This window comes from Balaenoptera ricei, chromosome 6, assembly GCF_028023285.1.
Source record: "Balaenoptera ricei isolate mBalRic1 chromosome 6, mBalRic1.hap2, whole genome shotgun sequence".
NCBI classification, from domain to species: domain Eukaryota; kingdom Metazoa; phylum Chordata; class Mammalia; order Artiodactyla; family Balaenopteridae; genus Balaenoptera; species Balaenoptera ricei.
In genome coordinates this window covers 18,484,592-18,505,315 of record NC_082644.1, presented here as the reverse complement: position 1 = coordinate 18,505,315, position 20,724 = coordinate 18,484,592, and the positions used below count along the sequence as shown (strand labels likewise).

The 20,724-nt window shown below is 43.9% G+C and overlaps 1 protein-coding gene across 18 annotated transcripts in view; it reads left to right on the top strand.

Moving 5' to 3' along the window:
- CDK20 (cyclin dependent kinase 20) overlaps positions 1-20,724 on the top strand; it is a 41,852-nt gene that overhangs the window by 6,630 nt on the left and 14,498 nt on the right. For 5 of the 18 annotated variants that reach the window (XR_009503988.1, XR_009503990.1, XR_009503989.1 and 2 more), the window contains exons 3-8: positions 6,607-6,697; positions 8,950-9,096; positions 12,215-12,914; positions 14,514-14,677; positions 15,127-15,245; positions 17,773-17,960. Coding sequence is in view for 8 of the 18 variants with exons in the window: in XM_059926976.1 (XP_059782959.1) it covers positions 94-291 (198 nt within the window). In the remaining 10 variants the exon portion in view is untranslated. Of the gene's footprint in view, positions 1-93; positions 1,090-6,606; positions 6,848-8,942; positions 9,097-12,214; positions 12,915-13,425; positions 14,484-14,513; positions 14,678-15,126; positions 15,246-17,772; positions 17,961-20,724 lie in introns of those variants that run through there. The other 13 variants (XM_059926976.1, XM_059926973.1, XM_059926972.1 and 10 more) reach the window with 9 other exon arrangements.

Genomic DNA, 20,724 nt, shown 5'->3' with positions numbered 1-20,724 from the left:
AATGTTCACATCTCCTCCTCGGAGGGAAGTGGCTGAAGCTGGGACGGGGAGGTGACCAGTTTCGTTTTGCTGCCCCTCGCTTGCTGCCCTCAGGCCCTCCTGCACCAGTACTTCTTCACAGCTCCCCTGCCTGCCCACCCCTCGGAGCTGCCGATTCCTCAGCGCCCAGGGGGACCTGCCCTCAAGGCCCCCCCAGGACCCCCCCACGTCCATGACTTCCACGTGGACCGGCCTCTCGAGGAGTCGCTGTTGAACCCGGAGCTGATTCGGCCCTTCCTCCTGGAGGGCTGAGACGTTGGTCCAGGCCCCACCGGCGTGTCCCCCACTTCCCTCCCCAGGACAAGCCAGGCCTCTTGTTCTTCTGCTCCGGCCTGATTCGACCACAGTGGTCCTGCTCCTGGCCAGGCCATCCAGCCTCAGCAGAGGGGACCCTCGGCCTGTGCTGTCGGCCTCCCGTCTGTTGCTGGTAACAGATCCATCAGAAGGAGGCAGTGAGTTCCGCTGGCATGCCTGCCATGGGGCTGGTTCTCTAGTTGCTGCCTTCCTGGTCAGGGACAGTCCTGGTAGAGCCGTTTGGGGGAGTGCTGAGTGTAGGATGTCCTCATGTCGGAAATCCAAGTGGGACGGAAAGTGTGGTTTGATTTTGTTCTCAGAGACATTAAACACTAGTTCACTTTTGAGATTTATTATAAAAACGCCCGGTAGTTCTACGTGACGTATGCCCCTCTTCCTTTCCAGTTGAGGGAAGTGGCTGAGGTAGCATCATCCCCTGGCCCTTGCTTCCCTGTGGTCACTGGGAAAGTGGCCCCATTCATGGCGACTTTAGTCTTGGGAGATTGCTAGGTGCTTCATGTGACAGAGCTCCCTTTTGGAGGTGAGTTGGCAGAAATCAGGACCCAGGAATGGCTCAAGTTGGGGACCCAATAAGTGACCCTCCACACCTTGAGCTGGTTTACCAACATCACCCTCAGGATACGGGTGAGCCTGGACCACATGGGCCTCCTCTTTACTCAGAGATACTGGGCAAATAAGAAGACAGACATTCCTGGAACTCATTTGTTAATTCAGTAAATCCCAATACAATCTGAACTGGCTCTTGTTTTTCTTATTAAATAATTTGGTAAGCCAATTCTAAAGTATATGCAGAAATGAAAGGGTTAAGAGGAGGCAGAAGCAGAAGAAAAGGCAAAAAATGATGAAAGGACTTACCCTATCAGATACCAAGACTATCATAGGGCTGTAATAAATAAGCAATGTGGTATTGGTTCACAGATAAAAACAGATAAATCAGAGAAACATATTCTTAGCAATCTTGTATTCTTAAAATATTCATTTTGTTCTCATGTGGATAAAATTCTGTAAGCACTGCAGTCACAGAGGTGACTAACAGTGCCACAGTCACTGCCCTCCAATCTCTTAGAGGGCAAAGCACAGTAAACTCCAGTTGTTGCTTTCAGGGAAGAGTCTGAGTGTCCCATATGTCTTTAAAGATGTTTTAAGGATCTGGCCTCTGCCTGTTTGTCAGGCACATTTGTAGAGTCTAAGCTTCAGTCTAGCTCAGTTTCTGGTGTCCCTCACCTTTGTATGAATGCAAGTCTGTACCCAAACCCTGACCACTGACCCTCAGCCAGTTCCACTCACAAAGACTCTAAAGCTTACTCCACCCTGACATTGACCCTCACCTTTACCTTAAACCTTACACTTAACCTGACCCTATCACCCTGACCCTGACATATACACTGACTCTCACCCTCACTCAATTCTTTGCCAGCCCCTTCCCCACCCATGCCTGGCTTTGATCTTGGCATTGACTCTGACCCTCACCCAAACTCTGACTCCGTTTGACCTAGAACTAAACCTTGTCCATGAACTTGGCTCTCATCTTAACCTTAACCCTGAGTCTCTAATTGACATTCCTCTTACCTTGATGCTCATTATGATCCTGATCCTGACCGTTAACATGTCCCTTACACTTGCCCTGAACTTGACTTATCTTTGACAATGACAGCTTCTCTCACACTGATTGTGAATACTGTGATAAATGAGATACTCACCACCTTCAATCTGATTCTGACCCTCAACTTCACTCTGCCCCTAGACTGAATCCTCACCTTGACAAGGACCATCATACTGACACACCCTGCCCTTGAACTTGTGCCTTGATGCTGAACTACACTGTACACGCAAGCTGAAACTAGTCTGCACCCCAAGCCTGACCATGATCCTGATCCTGACCCTCATCTTGACCTAGACCTCAATTTCATCCTGACCTGGGTCCTCATCCTAATGCTGAGCCTCACACAGAACATGGACTCACACTTGGCTGTCACCATTGACACCCTAATCCCATCATGACCTTGAACCTGATCTAGACCCTGACCCTGAAATTGAACTTCACACTGACACTGACTTTCATTATTATGATGACTCGTCCTCAGCCTGATCGTCACCTTCATCTTGACCCATCCTCACTTTGAAACTTAACCTTGAACTTGATTTTGACTATAAACCAAACTCTGACCCTCTGTGGTAAGCAGAAGAATGTCCCCCCCACCCCCACCAAAGATGCCCATGTCCTAACCTATGAATACATTGCCTTACACACAAAAGGGACTTGGCAAATGTGATTAAAGGGTACAGACTTTGAGATGGAAAGAGTATCCTGGATTATGCAGATTGGGCCAATGTAATGGGGGTTGGGAGGAGGGTGAGTTGGAGGAGGAGGACTTAATTCTTTCCAGCAGCAATGGAAAAGGGACCCACCTTGACTTTTAATTGACCTTGACTTTCACAATGAACATCATGCTCACTCTGACCCTGACATTACCTCACATTGATCTTGACCCTGAACCTGACACTGACTCTAATCCTGAACATCAACCTCACCCTCACCTTGACCCTGAATCCTACACGGAACTGGACATCCACTGTCAACTTGAATCCAACTTTCAATCTTACTTTCACCCTGACAATAACCATCATCCTAATCCTGACATTCATCCTCTCACTGATCCTCTCTAATGGAGCCTCAACCTGATCCTAACCTTGGCTCTCACACTGATCTTGAACTTGATCTTGAAACTAACCCTGGATCTAAAATTTCCCTCATAGTGATCTTGTCCTTGAACCTGATTCTGACACCATGACCCTGACCATTCTCTTATCTTGATCCTTAACCTGACATAGAATTTTACCTTGAACTGGACACTCACCCTCACTCTGATTCTGATCTTCATCACTCTGTCTCTGATCTTACCCTCATCCTGACTGTGACCCTGGCTGCTCTGACATTGAGCTTGATCATGACCTTCACCCTTACACTAACTCTGATCTGATCTAGGCCAGGGCCACGACCAAAACCAGGGTGAGGTCCAGGGTTGGGGCTAAGGCTAGGTAGGGTGAGAGCCTGGGCAGGGGCCATGATGAGGGAAGTACCAGGTTAGAGCCAGGGCTTGGGCAAGGGCCAGTGCCAGTGTAAGATGGAGGCTGAGGGTCATTCTGAAGGTGATTGTGAAGGCCAGGGTCGGGGCTAGGGCAAAGCTCAGGATGAAGGTGTGCATTAGGGTGAGTCAGGGTCAGGTGAGGGTAGGGACAGGAGTATGGTAGATGTCAGATGCTAATGAAATCAAGGGTGATGATTAGGGCGAGGTTGAGGAAGAGGGTCAAGGTCTGGATAAGGGCCAGCACCAGGGCAAGGCCTCGGGAGGTGCTGGGTTCAGGGGCACCACAAGGTCCCGCGTGAGGGTCAGGGCGAAGGTCAGAACGAGGATGAATGTCAGTATAAGGGGGTGGGCGAGGGTCTCAGCGAATGTCAGGACAAGGGTTAGAAGCCAGTCTAAGGCCAAGTAGAAGCAGGGCCGGTGAGCGGATTAGTAGAAGTGGGTGTTCCGAACGGAAGCGCAGAGGCTGGGCGAGGATGAAGCGAGCGGGCGGGGCTCGGCCTGCGGGGGCGGAAGCGCAGCGAAGGCGTAGCCCGACCCAGGCAACCACGGGGGCTGGCGCCGTGGAGCCGCAGATGGGTTTGCCCGAGCTGCTGCACGTCTTCTCCTTCTTGGAGGGCCGAGACATGCTCTGCGTCGCCCAGGTGGATAAGGTAGCGCGTCCTGTCCCAGGCAGGAGGCAGGGCTGGGCTCCTGGTCACTGGCGTGTCCATGGTCGGCCCGTCCCCTCGGAGCCTCCGTTTCCCAAATCTGGGAGGGGGCGTCGGATGGCCCTGAATCCGCGATCTGCAGAGGACGCTCTTGGCCCCCGGGGTGGCGACCTCGGCGACCTATGAAGGGGTTGCTCTGAAAACCTCTTATCCCTCTGTTCCTCCGTCTGTCGGTGTGTCCAGAGCCCCTGCGCGGTTGGCTTGCACTGGGCACCTGTGAACAGGGTTCACCCCTAATATTGGCCTAGGGATCCCACCTCTTCTGGAATATTCTGGAATTTCCCTTCTGGGGCCTGCCTGGAAAGCCGTGCCCTCCCTGTGAGTGGCGCCTCCTCCTGCGGGCTCCGCCTGTCCCTTCCCAGCCAGTCGAACTCCTGTACTGGCTGTGCTCCCTAAGTGCCTGTTTAGTGCGTTAGTCTGATCTGCGCTTCTGCCCCTGTTGTGTTCCGAGCTCTTCCTCCTCTGTGCTCTTACTCAGCACAACTGTGACTAAATGATCACATACTGTGCTTGTTACATGTTTGCTTCCCCCCACCCCCGCTCATTCTTTTGTCTCTTGCATCACTGTGTGTATAACCACTGTATGATCACTGTGTGTATACACTCAGCGTATGGCTTGATATTTAGTGTACTCTAAGTAAATGTTTGTTGAGTAAATGAATTTCTTTACTTTTAAAATACATTATTATATCATTTTACAAAAAGATTAATAAACAGACCCTTACCTGAATTGTGTAATTATAACTTCAATGTATCAAGTAAAATACTGGGTTGTTATCCCCATTTTTACCAATAGGGAAAGTGAGTATCGTGCCGTGATTGCATTGGCTGAGGTCGCCCAGGTAGTCTCCCAGCAGATTTTGAAAGGGAGGTGCCTTTTACCCTTTGATAGCAGCAACTTCTCCAGGTTCTGGTTTCCCTGTTAGGTAAAATGAGGTCAATAAACCCTGCCTCACAGTGTCATCATGAAGATCAGCATCTAACAGAGGCATTCTCCAAGGTGGGTAACACCCATTTTGCAGGTTATATTACATATTATAATTTTATGTTAGGGAAGTAAGAACATCTCAGTTGGGTTTTGAACTGGGAACTATAGAAAAAAAGAATGCGGAAATCTTCTTACCTGGTTTGATTATTGCAAAATATCAACTTTACATTCCTACTAGCCAAAAAGATTTCTTAAGGACTGAGAAACTTTGATCTCGGGTGAGTGAGGGCTGTGGAAGTAGGAACCTGGGCTCAGACAGGGTGATTGTTATTTCTGCCCGGGCCTGGAAAGCCACGTATCTGGCTGGGACCCTCAGTAGGTCTGGGCCACAGAAAGCTCCAGAGTGGTTTCTACTGAAGCTGTATAGGCTCCAGAACCCAGGGTGGCCCAGCTGGAGAGGCCAAGAAGTTCCAGGATGCAGGTGTGGGCCTGAGGGAGGGGGAGGCAGGGTACTGTGGTCCCTTCCCAGGGCCACCTGAGCCTCTTCCAGATACTTCTGCAGAGAGCAGTTTGTGGGAATACGGCCTGTGTGCCCTCCCCAGGTAGCAGTTCTGTTCCTCCACCTTGGCATCTCTGGGACATTCCTTTAGCCAGAGCCTTAATTTACTCCATTGCAGCAGCCTTCTTATGGGTCCTGCTGCTCTGCCCTCATTTCCAGTCCTTCCTTCTCTCTCTCTTTTTTTTTTAATTGGTCCTACCACGTGGCTTACAGGATCTTAGTTCCCCAACCAAGGATCCAACCCGTGCACCCTACAGTGGAAGCTCAGAGTCTTTTTTTTTTTTTTTAATATTTATTTATTTATTTTGCTGCATCGGGTCTTAGTTGCGGCACACGGGATCTTTGTTGTGGCACGTGGGATCTTTCATTGCGGTGCACGGGCTCTCTAGTTGTGGCGCATGGGCTCTAGAGCGTGCATGGGCTTAGTTGCCCCAGCATGTGGGATCTTAGTTCCTCGACCAGGTATCCAACCCATGCCCCCTGCATTGGAAGGCGGATTCTTAACCATTGGACCACCAGGGAAGTCTCCAAGTCCTTCCTTCTCATAGCAGCCTAAAACACAGTTTGACTTGCCACTCTTCCATTCACAGTTCTCAAGTGACTTCTCACTGTTTTTGCCCTTCTGACTTCCAAGAGTTGGTCTAAGCCTGTCTCCAGCTCCTTTCTCTATGTTCTGATTAAGGCAACTTACTCATCATCTTTTTCATACTTCTGAATCTCTGCCCAAGCGGATCTTTCTCTCCCTGAAATGCTTCAGCCGTTTTCTTAGAGGATAACTACTCATCCTTCAGGAGTTGATCAGTAGTTACTTCTGAACCCCTTGGCTCCAACTGAGTTGGTCATTCTCTCCTTTGTCATTCATTATTTGGTGTGTTTTATTTGATGGTCTGAATTTGTCTCTAACTCCCCAGGGTGAGTGTTCTTGAGTGCAAGCACTGGGTCTCATTTAGCTCTCTGTCCCCTCCACAGGGCCTGGCAGGCTAGGCACTAATTGCATGTTGACTGACCAGCTACTCTTCTGGGTCTGGAATGAGGCTTCAAGGACCAAGGAACTGTGGAGGTGAGTGGAGGAAGAGCCAGGCCTGCTCAGGAGAGTATCCCTCAAAGGAGAGAGGGGTGTACTTTTCAGCACTCACTGCGTTTCTGTTAAGTAGACAAGAAGGGACAATCCACAGCCCTTACCAGCAGGAGACTCCTCCCTAGTTGGGGGTGTGAGACTTTTTTTTACAGTATATTGAAATATAAGCGATTTTGTTAATCAAGTGGAGGTTGATGTAGGTGGGGGTACCAAACTCAGGGGCAGAAATGTACAGCAAATTGAATGCAACTGGCTGATAGACAAATCAATAGACAAATAAACCACTTTTATTTGATTTCAACTTTGGTGTAACAACATAGTTATATAAGCATGTTTGATATGAGAACTTAAATAAAATTCAAAAATTAAAAGTAGAAAATAAAAAATATTTTAATCATTAAATTATTAAATTTTTCTTTTCTGTTCATTCCTCCTTTGGAACCTGACATCTTTTCTTTTGTCCCAAGAGGTAAGTGTCAGATCTTCTGCCTCTTGCATAATATAGTACAGACTATATAGCCTTGACTATCAACTAGGAGCTATATTTGGTTTTAGTCTTTCCTGATGGAAAACAACTATTCACATGAAGTTTCCTCCAAACATGGAGGGAATCTTTGCTTGATGGTTTTTATTTTTAGAATAACTGTGAATTGATATATTTGAGAATTGTGGAATGCCAATCTTGCCATATTTATTTTTCAGTATCATACAGCACTGTTCTGTTTGTTGCTTTTTATTCATTTTTTTATTGCTAATAATATTAATTAGAAAAATGATGTTAATCTCTAGTCAATTTTGAAGTAAGGGAACTTTTATTGGATTTCAGTCTTTATCTCTACAATTTGGGGAATGTACTCTAGATAGAACATTCAATTCTGGAAATTGATTTCTCTGTAGATAAGTGGACAAGAGAATGTCTTGCCAAATGTGATTCTCAAAGACACTGTGTCACTAGAAATAAATGAGTTGACTCATAGATTGGTGTAACTATTTGTGGAAGCCCTTGGAGGGCAGTTCTCACAGTTGAAATGGGTAGCATGCCAACCTTAAACCCTAGTCTTTGTTCTCATCTTTACTGATAAGCTGGGGTAGGAATTTCCCTTTGAGTAACATAAGTAATATATTTCTTTCAGCAGTTCAAAAAATCTCTTGAGCAGCTTATCACTTAACCCCCACATGTATGCATGTGTTACCATATTGTGTGTACCTCCAGGTTCCTCAAGCAGATTCTTCAGCTGTCTGCAAGCCAAGTCACGAATGGGTTTTCGGTTCATTACTATTTTATAGTTTTTGGTGCTAAACTCTTTTTAGCATACAGTCATTCTTTGGGATGGTATCCTTGACCTATGTTCATATAAAAAACACTGGGTTTATGTTTCTGGAACTGGGACAACTGCAACAGCATTCCAGGAGCATCGTCACATGCACGTGTCATTTCTAATGTTGTACCTGTCATGGGTACTAAGCCCCAAAACTCTCCAGGCCCATAGGAACTCTACGGACACAGTAAATGAACATGGTTAACCGATCATATGTTTTTAATATGTAGTCTATAATTCTAATTTAAAACACTGCAAGTTACTTCTTTAAAATGCTTCATGACCTTTTAAATTCTGCCATCTCTTTCACACACTATGTGTTAGATTTTTGGTTAAAAGTAAAATTGCAAATATTTGCTTTTGTTTAAGGTACAAATATTTTTTTTTGTTTGTGTACAGTAGATTGTTTTGCTGTTAATTGCTATCTGAAAGGTTTTGGTGCCATGGTGTTTTTTCACTTGATACATCCTTGTATTTCAGAGGCTTATCTCATACTTTACTCATGTGCACACTTTAGCCTTGTTGACAGTCTGCCCTTTTTTTGGCCAAATCACTTGGTGTTATTTCTTCTGAATATTGGTCATGGTTCCTACTTATGGTTTGATATATAATGGCCTTAAATATGTAGAAATAGACTCCACTTCCACAAAGAAATGTTATCCCCCCTTTTTCTTAAACCACATTATCTTCTTAGTCTAGCTTTTATTTTCACACTGTTTAGGTTGAGATATGGGTACAAGAAATTTCCCTTTCTGATTATTTCAACTAAAAGAAAGTCAACAACATAAGAATGATGATATGAGGCAGCTGATACTCAGCCTTTTAGTCCAAGAGATAAAAGGGATGGTGAAGGCCATGGTGGAGCTGAAAGCTCATTCTTTTTTTTTTTTTTTGGCTGTGCCATGCAGCTTGCAGGATCCTAGCTCCCCGACCAGGGATAGAACCCAGGCCCTCAGCAGTGAAAGCGCAGAGTCCTAACCACTGGACCACCAGGGAATTCCCTGAAAGCTCATTCTTGTCTGAAGAGTACCATTCTGTGTGGCCCCAGATAAATTTTTCCAGGTGAGAATTTGATTTCAGTATAGTTAGATCTTCTTCTTTTACCTAATTAGTATGTGAAATCTCTTGATTTTTAAGTATTGGCAGCTAGTTCACATAGGCCAATCCTATGCAGGCCAGACAAGGTAAACTGGATGCCCATTCTGCCTGCAGGCTGTGAGTATGCTACTTCTGGTAGAAGGAACAAGGTTTCAGTGGGTACAGGAAAACCCATATCCAACATAAGCACTGGATCCTTCACAGTGTGTTAGAAGGTCACTAGGGCCTAGTACAGAGCCTGACACATAGGTGCTCAGTGAGTATACAGGCTTTGAATGGAGAGAAACTCTTTGCATTGTACTTATTGGGACCATGGGCTGTGAGCTACTTATTTCCCACCCAGCCTCATTTTTCTCCTCTGTGAGATATGACTGGAGTCCTCTGATGCTGTATCAACTCTGGTGACTGTAAATTTTGAAAGCCTTTGTCCATGGGGCCTCCCTAATCCTCTCCCAGATGTTCACTCTCCTTGTGTTTTACTCCCATGGCACCATAGGCTGCCCCTTCTGAAACTTAGCATTTCTCTCCAGAATTAGTTTTACTTTTCCTCCTAACCACCAGCTGAGAGTACTCATAGGGCAAGGACCATGTCTTACTCACTTTGGGGTCCATAGACTAGGTGGGGATTCAGTATTCTCCATAGTGTGTATGAGCTAATGTTTTATCTTCAACAACCTTATAAGCGAGTTGCTATCATAGAATTGACAGTAGTTATTGATACATACAAGTTAAGGATGCAGACTCTTGGAAAATGGTGGATTAATGACTTCTGAAAATTTTCTCTTCCGTAAAAGCAATGAGAAAACTGGCATAAATTGTCAAAATCAACTTTTACAGAACTCTGGAAATTAACCAGAGACTTACAGTTGTCTGGGAAATGTTTATTCAAGAAAAAAATGGCTTATTCTCAGTAAGAGCAGCAAGTGTTCACTTGCCCTGTTCCCATAACAACCTTCCAGCTTTGTGTTAGCCTTGAATACCAACAGTTCACAATCACAGTGAAAGCAGGAGCCGCAGTCACTGGAAGGGTAAGAATGGGATGAGAGATTCTTCAAAGCCTTATTCCCAGAGAATTGTCATTGTTCGACCTGTCTGGTGTTTCCTGGAAGAGCTCACGTGTAAGCTGTCTTTATTTTACCTTGCTTGGAGTTCACCCAATGTGAAAAACCTTTACCTTGGGGCATTTGTCAAAACAACTAAAGAGAATTGATTAACTTTTTAATTAGTCTTTAATCAGAGTTGATGTATGATAGTTAAGGAAACAATAGGCTAACCAAAGAGTTTAAAAGGAAAAGCTGGGAATGTGATGTCCTTAGGGGTTTTGGAAAGCTCCAGTACATTCCTAGGAATCTAGAAGGCCAAGTGCTTGTGCAGGGCTGTGTGCTAACTCAGGGAAGATATAAAAGGTCTCTAAACTTTTACCTCTGGTTAACCTTGAGGTTCTGTGGAAGCAGAAAGTGAAGACTAAGGCAGAGAAGTCAACTGCCTGGCTGAGTGTTGAACACATGCCCCAACCTGCACATAGAGCCTTTGGCAATGACTAGGAAACTTAGTGGTTCCAGAAATTTAGGAAATCTCTGTCCTCTCATTACTGCACATTAATTTAACTGAGCAGAGACATAAGTGGCCCTACATAACAAAGAATACAGACTGTCAGAGTTACTTCAGAAACTTTTCAGAGTTACTTCACTAAATAAACAAAAAATAACAACAGCAATAATAACAACCCGGGGGTGGGGTGGAATCAGATTTCCAGAGTTCTACATTATGTTATTTAAAATGTTCAGTTTTCAACAGAAGTTATAAGTCATGCAAAGAAATAAAGTGTCGCTAATATGCAGGAAACAAAGCAAACAATAAAGACTGTCCCCAAGGAAGCCCAGGCATCAGACCTACTAGACAAAGACTTTAAATCAACTATTTTAGTATGTGCAAAGAACTAGAGGAAACCACGTGAAAAGAACTAAAGGGAAGTATGAGAACAGTGTCTCATTTAATAGAGAATATTAATAAAGAGAAAGTATAAAAAATAACTAAACAGAAATTATGGAGTAGGAAAGTACAATATCAAATTAAAAATTCAAGAGCAGATTTGAGCAGGCAGAAGAAAGAATCAGTAAACTGGAATATAGGTCAGTTGAGATTATCCAGTCTGAGGAACGCAATGAAGCTAAAGATGAAGAAAAATGAATAGTGCCTAAGAGACCTGTGGGACACCATCAAGCAAGCAAGCAACACATAATAGGGAGTTCCAGATGAGAGGAGAAAGAAAGTAGAAAGTACTTAAAGATATGGCTGAAAACTTCCCAAATTTGATGAAAAATGTTAATTTACACATCCAGAAGCTCAGTGAGCTGCAAGTAGGATAAAGTCAAAAGAGTTCCATGTCGAGACACATTATAATCCAACTTGAAAGCCAAAGACAGAATCTTGAAAGCATCAAGAGAGAAGCAACTCATCATGTATGGGACAACCCCAATGAGATTAATGGTTGATTTCTCATAAAAAACCATGGAGCCCCAAAAGGAGTGGGCTGATATGTTGAAGGTGTGGGAAGAAAAAGATTGTCATCAAGAATTCTATATCCTTTGCTGTGCAAAAGCTTTGACGTTTCATTAGGTCCCATTTGTTTATTTTTGTTTTTATTTCCATTACTCTAGGAAGTGGATCAAAAAAGATCTTGCTGTGATTTATGTCAAAGAGTGTTCTTCCTATGTTTTCCTCTAAGAGTTTTATAGTGTCTGGTCTTACATTTAGGTCTCAAATCCATTTTTGAGTTTATTTTTGTGTATGGTGTTAGGGAGTATTTTAATTTCCTTCTTTTACATGTAGCTGTCCAGTTTTCCTAGCACCACTTATTGAAGAGACTGTCTTTTCTCCATTGTATATCTTTGCCTCCTTTGTCATAGATTAGTTGTCCATAGGTGCGTGGGTTTATCTCTGGGCTTTCTATCTTGTTCCATTGATCTATGTTTCTGTTTTTGTGCCAGTACCATATTGTCTTGATTACTGTAGCTTTGTAGTATAGTCTGAAGTCAGGGAGTCTGATTCCTCCAGCTCTGTTTCTTTTTTTTTTGCACAGCAAAGGAAACCATAAACAAGATGAAAAGGCAACCCTCAGAATGGGAGAAAATATTTGCAAACGAATCACGGACAAAGGATTAATCTCCAAAATATATAAACAGCTCATTCAGCTCAATATTAAAGAAACAAACAACCCAATCGAAAAATGGGCAGAAGACCTAAATAGACATTTCTCCAAAGAAGACATACAGATGGACAAGAAGCACATGAAAAGCTGCTCAACATCACTAATTATTAAAGAAATGCAAATCAAAACTACAATGAGGTATCACCTCACACCAGTTCGAGTGGGCATCATCAGAAAATCTACAAACAACAAATGCTGGAGAGGGTGTGGAGAAAAGGGAACCCTCTTGCACTGTTGGTGGGAATGTAAATTGATGCAGCCACTATGGAGAACAATATGGAGGTTCCTTAAAAAACTAAAGATAGAATTACCATATGATCCAGCAATCCCACTACTGGGCATATACCCAGAGAAAACCGTAATTCAAAAAGACACATGCACCCCAATGTGCATTGCAGCACTATTTACAATAGCCAGGTCATGGAACCAACCTAAATGCCCATGGACAGACAAATGGATAAAGAAGTTGTGGTACATATATACAATGGAATATTACTCAGCCATAAAAAGGAACGAAATTGAGTCATTTGTTAAGACGTGGATGGATCTAGAGACTGTCATACAGAGTGAAGTAAGTCAGAAAGAGAAAAACAAATATCGTATATTAATGCATGTATGTGGAACCTAGAAAAGTGGTACAGATGAACCGGTTTGCAGGGCAGAAATTGAGACACAGATGTAGAGAACAAGCGTATGGACACCAAGGGGGGAAAACCGCTGTGGGGTGGGGATGGTGGTGTGCTGAATTGGGTGATTGGGATTGACATGTATACACTGATGTGTATAAAATTGATGACTGATTATAAATAAATAAATAAATAAATAATTCTATATCTAGCAAAACGAAGGAGAAAATTAAGACATTCCCAGATTAACAAAAGCTCTGAGAATTTGTTGCTAGTAGACTTGCCCTACAAAAAATACTAAAGAGAGTCTTTCAGATTGATATGAAAGGACATTAGACAGGAACTTGAATCCACGTGAAGAAGTAGCATCAGTAAAGTAACCATATGGGTGTATATAAAAGGCAACACAAATGAATTCTTTTGTTTGTAACTCCTTTTTTCCTATGTGATTTAAAGGACAACTGCATAAAACAATAATTGTGACTCTCCATTGGGTACATAATGTATGAAGATGTAATCTGTATGACAATAACAGCATGAATGAGAGGGGCATAAAATGGAGCTACACAGGAGCTAAGTTTTTTGATACTATTAAGTTGATATTAATCAAAACTAGATTGTCATAAATTAAGATTTTTATCCAGTAATCCTCAAGGCAACCACTAAGAACTAAAAGAATATACAGTTGAAGAAATGACAAAGCAATAGGACACAAGAAAATACTTAATACAAAAGAAGGCAGTAATAGAGGAATAGAAGGAAAAATGCATAGAAATAAGCAAAATGACATATGTAAATCCTATCTTATCAGTAGTTGTATTAAATATATATGGATTAAACCCTCCAATGAAAAGGCAGAGATTGGCAGAAGGGATTAAAAATATCCAAGTATATGCTGTCTACAATAGACACACTTTAGATTCAAAGATACAGGTTGAAAATAATAGAATGGAAACATATACCATGCAAACAGCAACCAAGAGAGAGCTAGAATGACTATGCTAATATCAGACAAAACAGACTTTAAGACAAAAAGTGTTACTAGGGACAAAGAAGGGTATTTTATAATAATAAACAGATCAATCCATCAAGAAGATCTAAAAATTATAAATGTATATGGACCTAATAACAAAGCAACAAAATGCATGAAGGGCTGACAAAATTGAAGGGAGAAATAGACAGTTCAATAATAGTTGGCAGCTTCAAAAAAATGCAGCCTCTTGAGTTCCAGTTGCATGACCAAGGCTGCATGACCCTGGGTTAGTTGTTTAACCTCTCTCTCATGTCTAAAATGGAGATGAGGACCGACCTTATGGGGTTGTTATATAGATTGACTGGAAACACGAAAAGCACCTGTTCCTGACATGTGGTGAGCACTCGTTCAGTGTCATATCATTATCCCCATTTAACGGTGGAGGAAACTGGGGCCTACATAGGCAAAGTGAGTTGTCCAAGCTAGTAGATGGTGAAGCTGGGAATCAAAGCTAGGCCTATTGATGCCAAAACACTCCTGTTCTGCCTGGGACTGTGGGTCTTTGTTTCAGGCAGCTGTGTCTGAGATGCTGGTCCTCCTGTAAAGCCTCCCAGACGACCCTGGGCACACAGACATGGACACAGTACTATCTCTGCTGATCCGAGCTGGAGTTCCGAATGGAATCTGGGTGGCCAGAGAAGGACTTTATCTGCAAAGCCATTGCTGGGCACAAAGGTACGGGGTGGGGAAGGTGGTAACTCTGTGCATTCCCACTCTTTCCCTGGTCAGATCTCTAGGGATTTGGTTTTTCAGCCAATTAGTTGGAAAATGCCACATAATGAGGACATACCCTGCTATGTTCTATACCTGTGTTATCATTTGATCCTCACAGAGATCATTACCTCTATTTCAGAGTAGAAAGAAACAGAAACTAAGAGATAAGGATGTTGTAACTGTTGTTCACAGTAACATGGCTGGTGGGTGGTAGGCAGTCCTGGGCATGATACCCAAACTGTAAGTCTGAAGTCCCAGCTCTTTCTGTCCACCACTGTCCCCAGAATCAGCACCTGTCATGCTCCTGAGAGAGAAGAGGAATGACTTGCCTGCCTCCCCTTCACCAAGTTGAATGTTCACATCCCAGGCGTCCATGTGTGTGCTTAAGTCAAGTCTGTGTTCTCTTTCAGGAGAGATAGATGAGCTGGCCTACATCTCAACCAAAGAGTACTGGTTTGATGGGCGGGAGAAGTCCGTGGTGTGCACCGTGTCGTCAGATGGCACCGTGTGTGCCTGGGATCTGCAAGAGGTGAGCTGTCCAGGAGGGGGCCAGGATGAGAAGTGACCAGATGCTGCTATGTCCTCAGTCTTAGCGAGGCCCTTTGCCTTTATTCTCTTTAACCATCACAGCCAACTTGTGAGGTGAGGAGTGGGAGCCCCATTGTACAGATGAGAAATCTGAGCTGCAGGAGGCTCAGTTGCTGTGCCAGGTCACACTTCAGACTTGAGTCTGATTGATCGCAAATGCCCTTGACTTTCTGCTGTCCTGCCTCAGGGAGATGGGCATTTTTGCAGTGCCTGATGGAGGCTGTTTATGCAAGGGGATGACAGCTGCCATGCCCAGTTCTGTGATGTCCACATTGGAGCCAATGCCAGCCTCTGGGTGGTTTTGCCCAGATAATGCAGCTTTTACTCACCCCACTTGCAAACTTAAGTGTTAAAACCTCGATAACTTGATTAGTATTTTGGACTTGGTTGGTACTAATTGTTAAAAAGCTTTCCTATCCATTTTCATATTCTCTGATTGCTCTTTTTTGTTGTTTAAAGGATACAGTTATTTGCATCATATGTCTTTCCTCCATGGTCAGTTTTTCATTTGTTTATCATGTTTTCTTTTCTCTTCCACGTGCTTTATTTTCCTCATATACAGTGATGTTTGACATTATAATTTCAAGTGAAGGTCTCTGGTGACTGATGGGTGCAGGTGTCTGGTTTCTGTTTCATTGCAGTTGTGTTGCCCTGAAAGAGACCCCCCTTAGGCTGTGGACATGAGACCACACAGGCTTAGATGAGGGGCTCTTGGGCAGGAAGAAGACCTGAAGGCTGGGAGGTTCCATAGTTGCCAAAACAAAAAGGTCTTGACTTGCACATAAAGAGCTTTGGTGCTGGGGTGGCAGACCTTTTCTGTAAAGGGCCAGAGAGCAAATATTTGAGGCTTTGCAGACCACGTGGTCCTGTTGCAACTACTTAACTATGTGGCTGAAATGCAGAAGCAGGTGTAGACAACAAGTAAACAAAAAGGGAGTGGCTGTGTTCCAATAAAACTGTACTTATGGACACTCACATGCGAGTTTCTTGTTTTTTTCATGTGTCATGAAATATTCTTTGATTTTTTTTTTTTTAACGAAAATACAAAAATGGTTAGTGGGCTGGGTTTGGCTGCAGGCTGTGGTTTGATGAACTCTAGTGTGCTCCGTTGGTCACAGTGTGGGACTGTTAGACAGGGCTAGACCCCTCTGCACCCATTCTGCCTGGCTTGCCAACCTTAATCCTCTTTGTGAACACATCTCCAATCTTATTTTATTTTTAGAAAGCTCAGTCATTTTGTTGGAGTCATGCAGTATGTAGCCTGTTTCTGCGCTCTGTTCCCCTGGTTGCTACTTTCTATTCTGAAATGGGAAGGGGAGTTTCACTGCTTCTTTGCCCACTTCCATACTACCAGCCAGTGGTGAATAATGTGTATTCTCCGAGACCTAGTTGACATGACCCAGTCACCGGCGCCGAGTTCCTACTAGTAATAGTCTTGTTAGCTGTTTAAGCAACAGAAATCAACTGTTGATTTGTTGATGTGAGGGGGAAGAAAGAAAAGAATGGAAGAATACTGGGATATCATGATTGGAAAAAGATCATGCTAACATGATAACACCTGATAGAAAAAGAACCGTAATAACTCCAAATTGGAAAGAAACCCCATGTGGCAACTCTGAGAAACTCAGAAAGAGCAATTAGAGGATTGGTTCTCTGACGCCCTGTCCTAATGTGCCGTGGGCCTGCTGGACCCGGGCTCTTTACCTCGCTGTTCTAGCTTTCAGAATCCTGGGAGAGACCATGTATCTGGGAATCAGCCCATCTCGGACCAGTCATTTTCCTCTGTGCTAATGGCCGTGACAGGGCATGGGCCTTCGCCAGGCCTGGCCCGCGGTGGCACTGCTGGGTACACCACTGGGAAGGGCATGTTCTGAGCAGGGCAGTTGCAGATATGCAACAGAAACTGTTTACAACCACAAGGCTGAATTAGCTTATCTGTAAACCTGGGTTCCTTGGGGACCAAGTGAGACGTTCCACGTGGAAGTTCACTTTATGCAGCCCTGCAAAGCCCAGGTCCTGAGTACAGCCCAGGTCCCCAGCACAGCCTAGGTCCCAAGCACAGCCCAGATCCCGGGCAGGGTGGGTAGTGTTGGGTCCTGCCTCCCTGCCCAGCCTTCTTCAGTTGAGCCATAGGTAACCACTGGGAGTGCTTCAGACATCCTGTGCCCAGTGCACATGAAGAACCCCACCCTCAATCCCCCTGCAATGGCACCAACCCCAGGCAGTCTCAACACCCACGCTCAGCCACTGCTCTCCTCCAGGACACACCTGTCTCCTCTCTGGTGGAACATTGCTTCTGTGTTGTGTTCCCTACCATGCTGTGCGGCCTGTGAGGACGGGCATCATATCCTTTACGCCTACATGTCCCCAGTGTGCACTGGGTGATGGTCGAATGAATGAAAATAATAAGTGTTTAGGAAATAAATGGGCCCTATGTGAGTTGTTACATTAATTTTGTTGTTGCCTAGGGCACGGAGATCTGTCGAGCCCTCTACAGCCTGCAGCTCCGGTGAATTTGGTGACTTACCCTCGGCTGCAACTGGTTGTCACCGTGGACGAGCGGGGACTGATCAAAGTATGGAAAGCAGAGAACGGGTGTGAGCAAGCCTCCTGCCTGCCTACATACTGTGACTTTCCAGAAGGCCCCCTCCTGCTGGTGAGTGACCCAGCTCTCAGGAACCTCTGCTGTTTCCCAGGGTCTGTGGACCTGGCACCAGACCACTGTGCCAGATGGCACTTCAAGCCAGGCCCTCCACATGGCAGACCAAGTGACCACATAATTCTGCTCGGTCCCCCAGGCTCCTCCTTGCCTGCCACGTGGAGGGCAGACTCCTCATCCCCCTTCGGCTCTAGTGTGCCACAGCCTGTTCCCTGGCCCCACCTCTGCAGCCTCTCACCCTTTCAGAGTGAGCTCCAGCCCTGTGGGCTGCCTGTGTTTTCTTGTCCACAGGCCCCTGCTTTCCTGTCTCCTGGTCCTACTCATAGTCTTTCTTCCCCTTGCAGTTCCTTCTCACTACTGCATTCTCACCCTTCTTTCCCCCTTTTCAAGTCTCCACGAGGGCCCAACTCAAAGGAAAACTGAGGCATGTTCGACAGAATGCAAGCATTTGCCTCAAATGATGAAGGCCTTCTGTTGCCAGGACATTTGTTTTAGAGGTGATTCTTGGGCATTGGGAGGGAGCATTTGGCCAGAGAGAAATGGCAAAAGTGGGTGTTAGCTGGCAGATTGAGGAAGTAGCTCTCACCTGGGGGCAGTATCCTCCTCCTGGAGGGAAGGAGGTCTTTGAAAGTGTGGGCAAACTGGCATCCCAAATATCAAGATGAACAGACATCCAGGAACAGTTTCATATGTAAACAGAACTAACTCTGTAAAAGAACTAAGCTCGTAAACAAAAAAAGTAAAACCTGATGAAACAGATTTCACATAAACAACTCTAGTTGTTTAAAGAAGACTTTGGAATAAGTGTAATTAACATCTCCAGAGCAATTTGAGAATATATTGTATAGATGAAGAGGATACCACTAAGTTTCTCTCCTGGGAATGGTAGAGCACATGATTCACACATACTTGTCAGTGAAGGACAATTAGAAAAATTAGAATATATATCAAGTCAGAGAGCTAAAAAGAGCAAACGGTTTCTAGGCCAAGATTCAGAAGATGGCAGAAATCAAAGTGCTGAGCCTAACAATGGGGCTGCTTTTGCCCTGGAGATGTTTACTACAAAGCTAAGGGGCTGAGCAGAGCTTAATAGCCATGTAGACAAAAGTTGGACTGCAGGATCACCAAGGAATGGAGCCCTGTGAATCCTCTTACGTTGGGTGGGTTATCAAGTTTCAACCTAAGAGTGAGGGTGGTCTGAAAGTAAACAGTCCCTGAACTGGCTGCAGCTGCCCAGTTACTGGCTGGGAGTAAATGAAAATCCTTTCTGGAGAAGGTTAACAACTCCCAAGGCCTCTCTTTTCAAATACAGTGTTCAGCACTCACTTAGAGATAAGTAGGCACATGAGGTAAGATGATATGAACTACCCAAGGCAATCTACAGATTCAGTGCAATCCCTATCAAACTACCATTGGCATTTTTCACAGAATTAGAGCAAAATTTTTTTAAAATTACATGGAAACACAAAAGACCCCGAATAGCCAAAGCAATCTTGAGAAAGAAAAATGGAGCTGGAGGAATCAGACTCCCTGACTGCAGACTATACTACAAAGCTACAGTAATCAAAACAGTATGGTACTGGCACAAAAACAGAAATATATATCAATGGAATAGGATAGAAAGCCCAGAAATAAACTCACGCTCCTATGATCAATTAATCTATGACAAGGGAGGAAAGAATACACAATGGAGAAAAAAAAGTCTCTTTGATGTGTGGTGCTGGGAAAACTGGACAGCTACATGTAAAAGAATGAAATTAGAACATTCTCTAACACCATACACAAAAATAAACTGGAAATGGATCAAAGACCTAAATGTAAGGCCAGACACTATAAAACTCTTAGAGAAAAACATAGGCAGAACATTCTTTGACATAGATTGAAGCAATATCGTTTTTGATCTACCTCCTAGAGTAATGAAAATAAAAACAAAAATAAACAAATGTGACCTAATTAAACTTAAAAGCTTCTGCACAGCAAAGGAAACCATCAACAAAACAAAAAGATACCCATAGAATGGGAGAAAATATTTGCAAATAATGCAACTGACAAGGGGTTAATCTCCAAAATATACAAAACAGCTCATGGAGTTCTATGTCAAAAAAAAAACAACCCAATCAAAAAATGGGCAGAAGATCTAAACAGACAGTTCTCCAAAGAAGATATACAGATAGCCAAAAAGCATATGAAAAGATGCTCAGCATCACTAATTATCAGAGAAATGCAAATCAAAACTACAATGAGGTATCACCTTGCACCTGTCAGAATGACCATCATCAAGAAGTCTACAAACAGTAAGTGCTAGAGAGGGTGTGGAGAAAAGGGAACCCTCCTACACTGTTGGTGGGAATGTAAATTGGTACAACCACTATGGAGAACAATATGGAGGTTCCTTAAAAAACTTAAAATAGAGCTACCATATGATCCACCAATCCCACTCCTGGGCATATAGCTGGAGAAAACCATAATCCGAAAGGATACATACGCCCCAGTGTTCATCGCAGCACTATTTACAACGGCCAGGACATGGAAGCAACCTAAATGTCCATCAACAGAGGAATGGATAAAGAAGATGTGGTACATATATACAATGGAATATTACTCAGCCATAAAAAAAGAATGAAATAATGCCATTTGCAGCAAAATGGATGCTAAAACCTAAAGATTATCATACTAAGTCAAGTAAGTCGGACAAAGACAAATATCATATGATATCACTCATATGTGGAATCTAATTTTAAAAAAAAAGATACAAATGAAC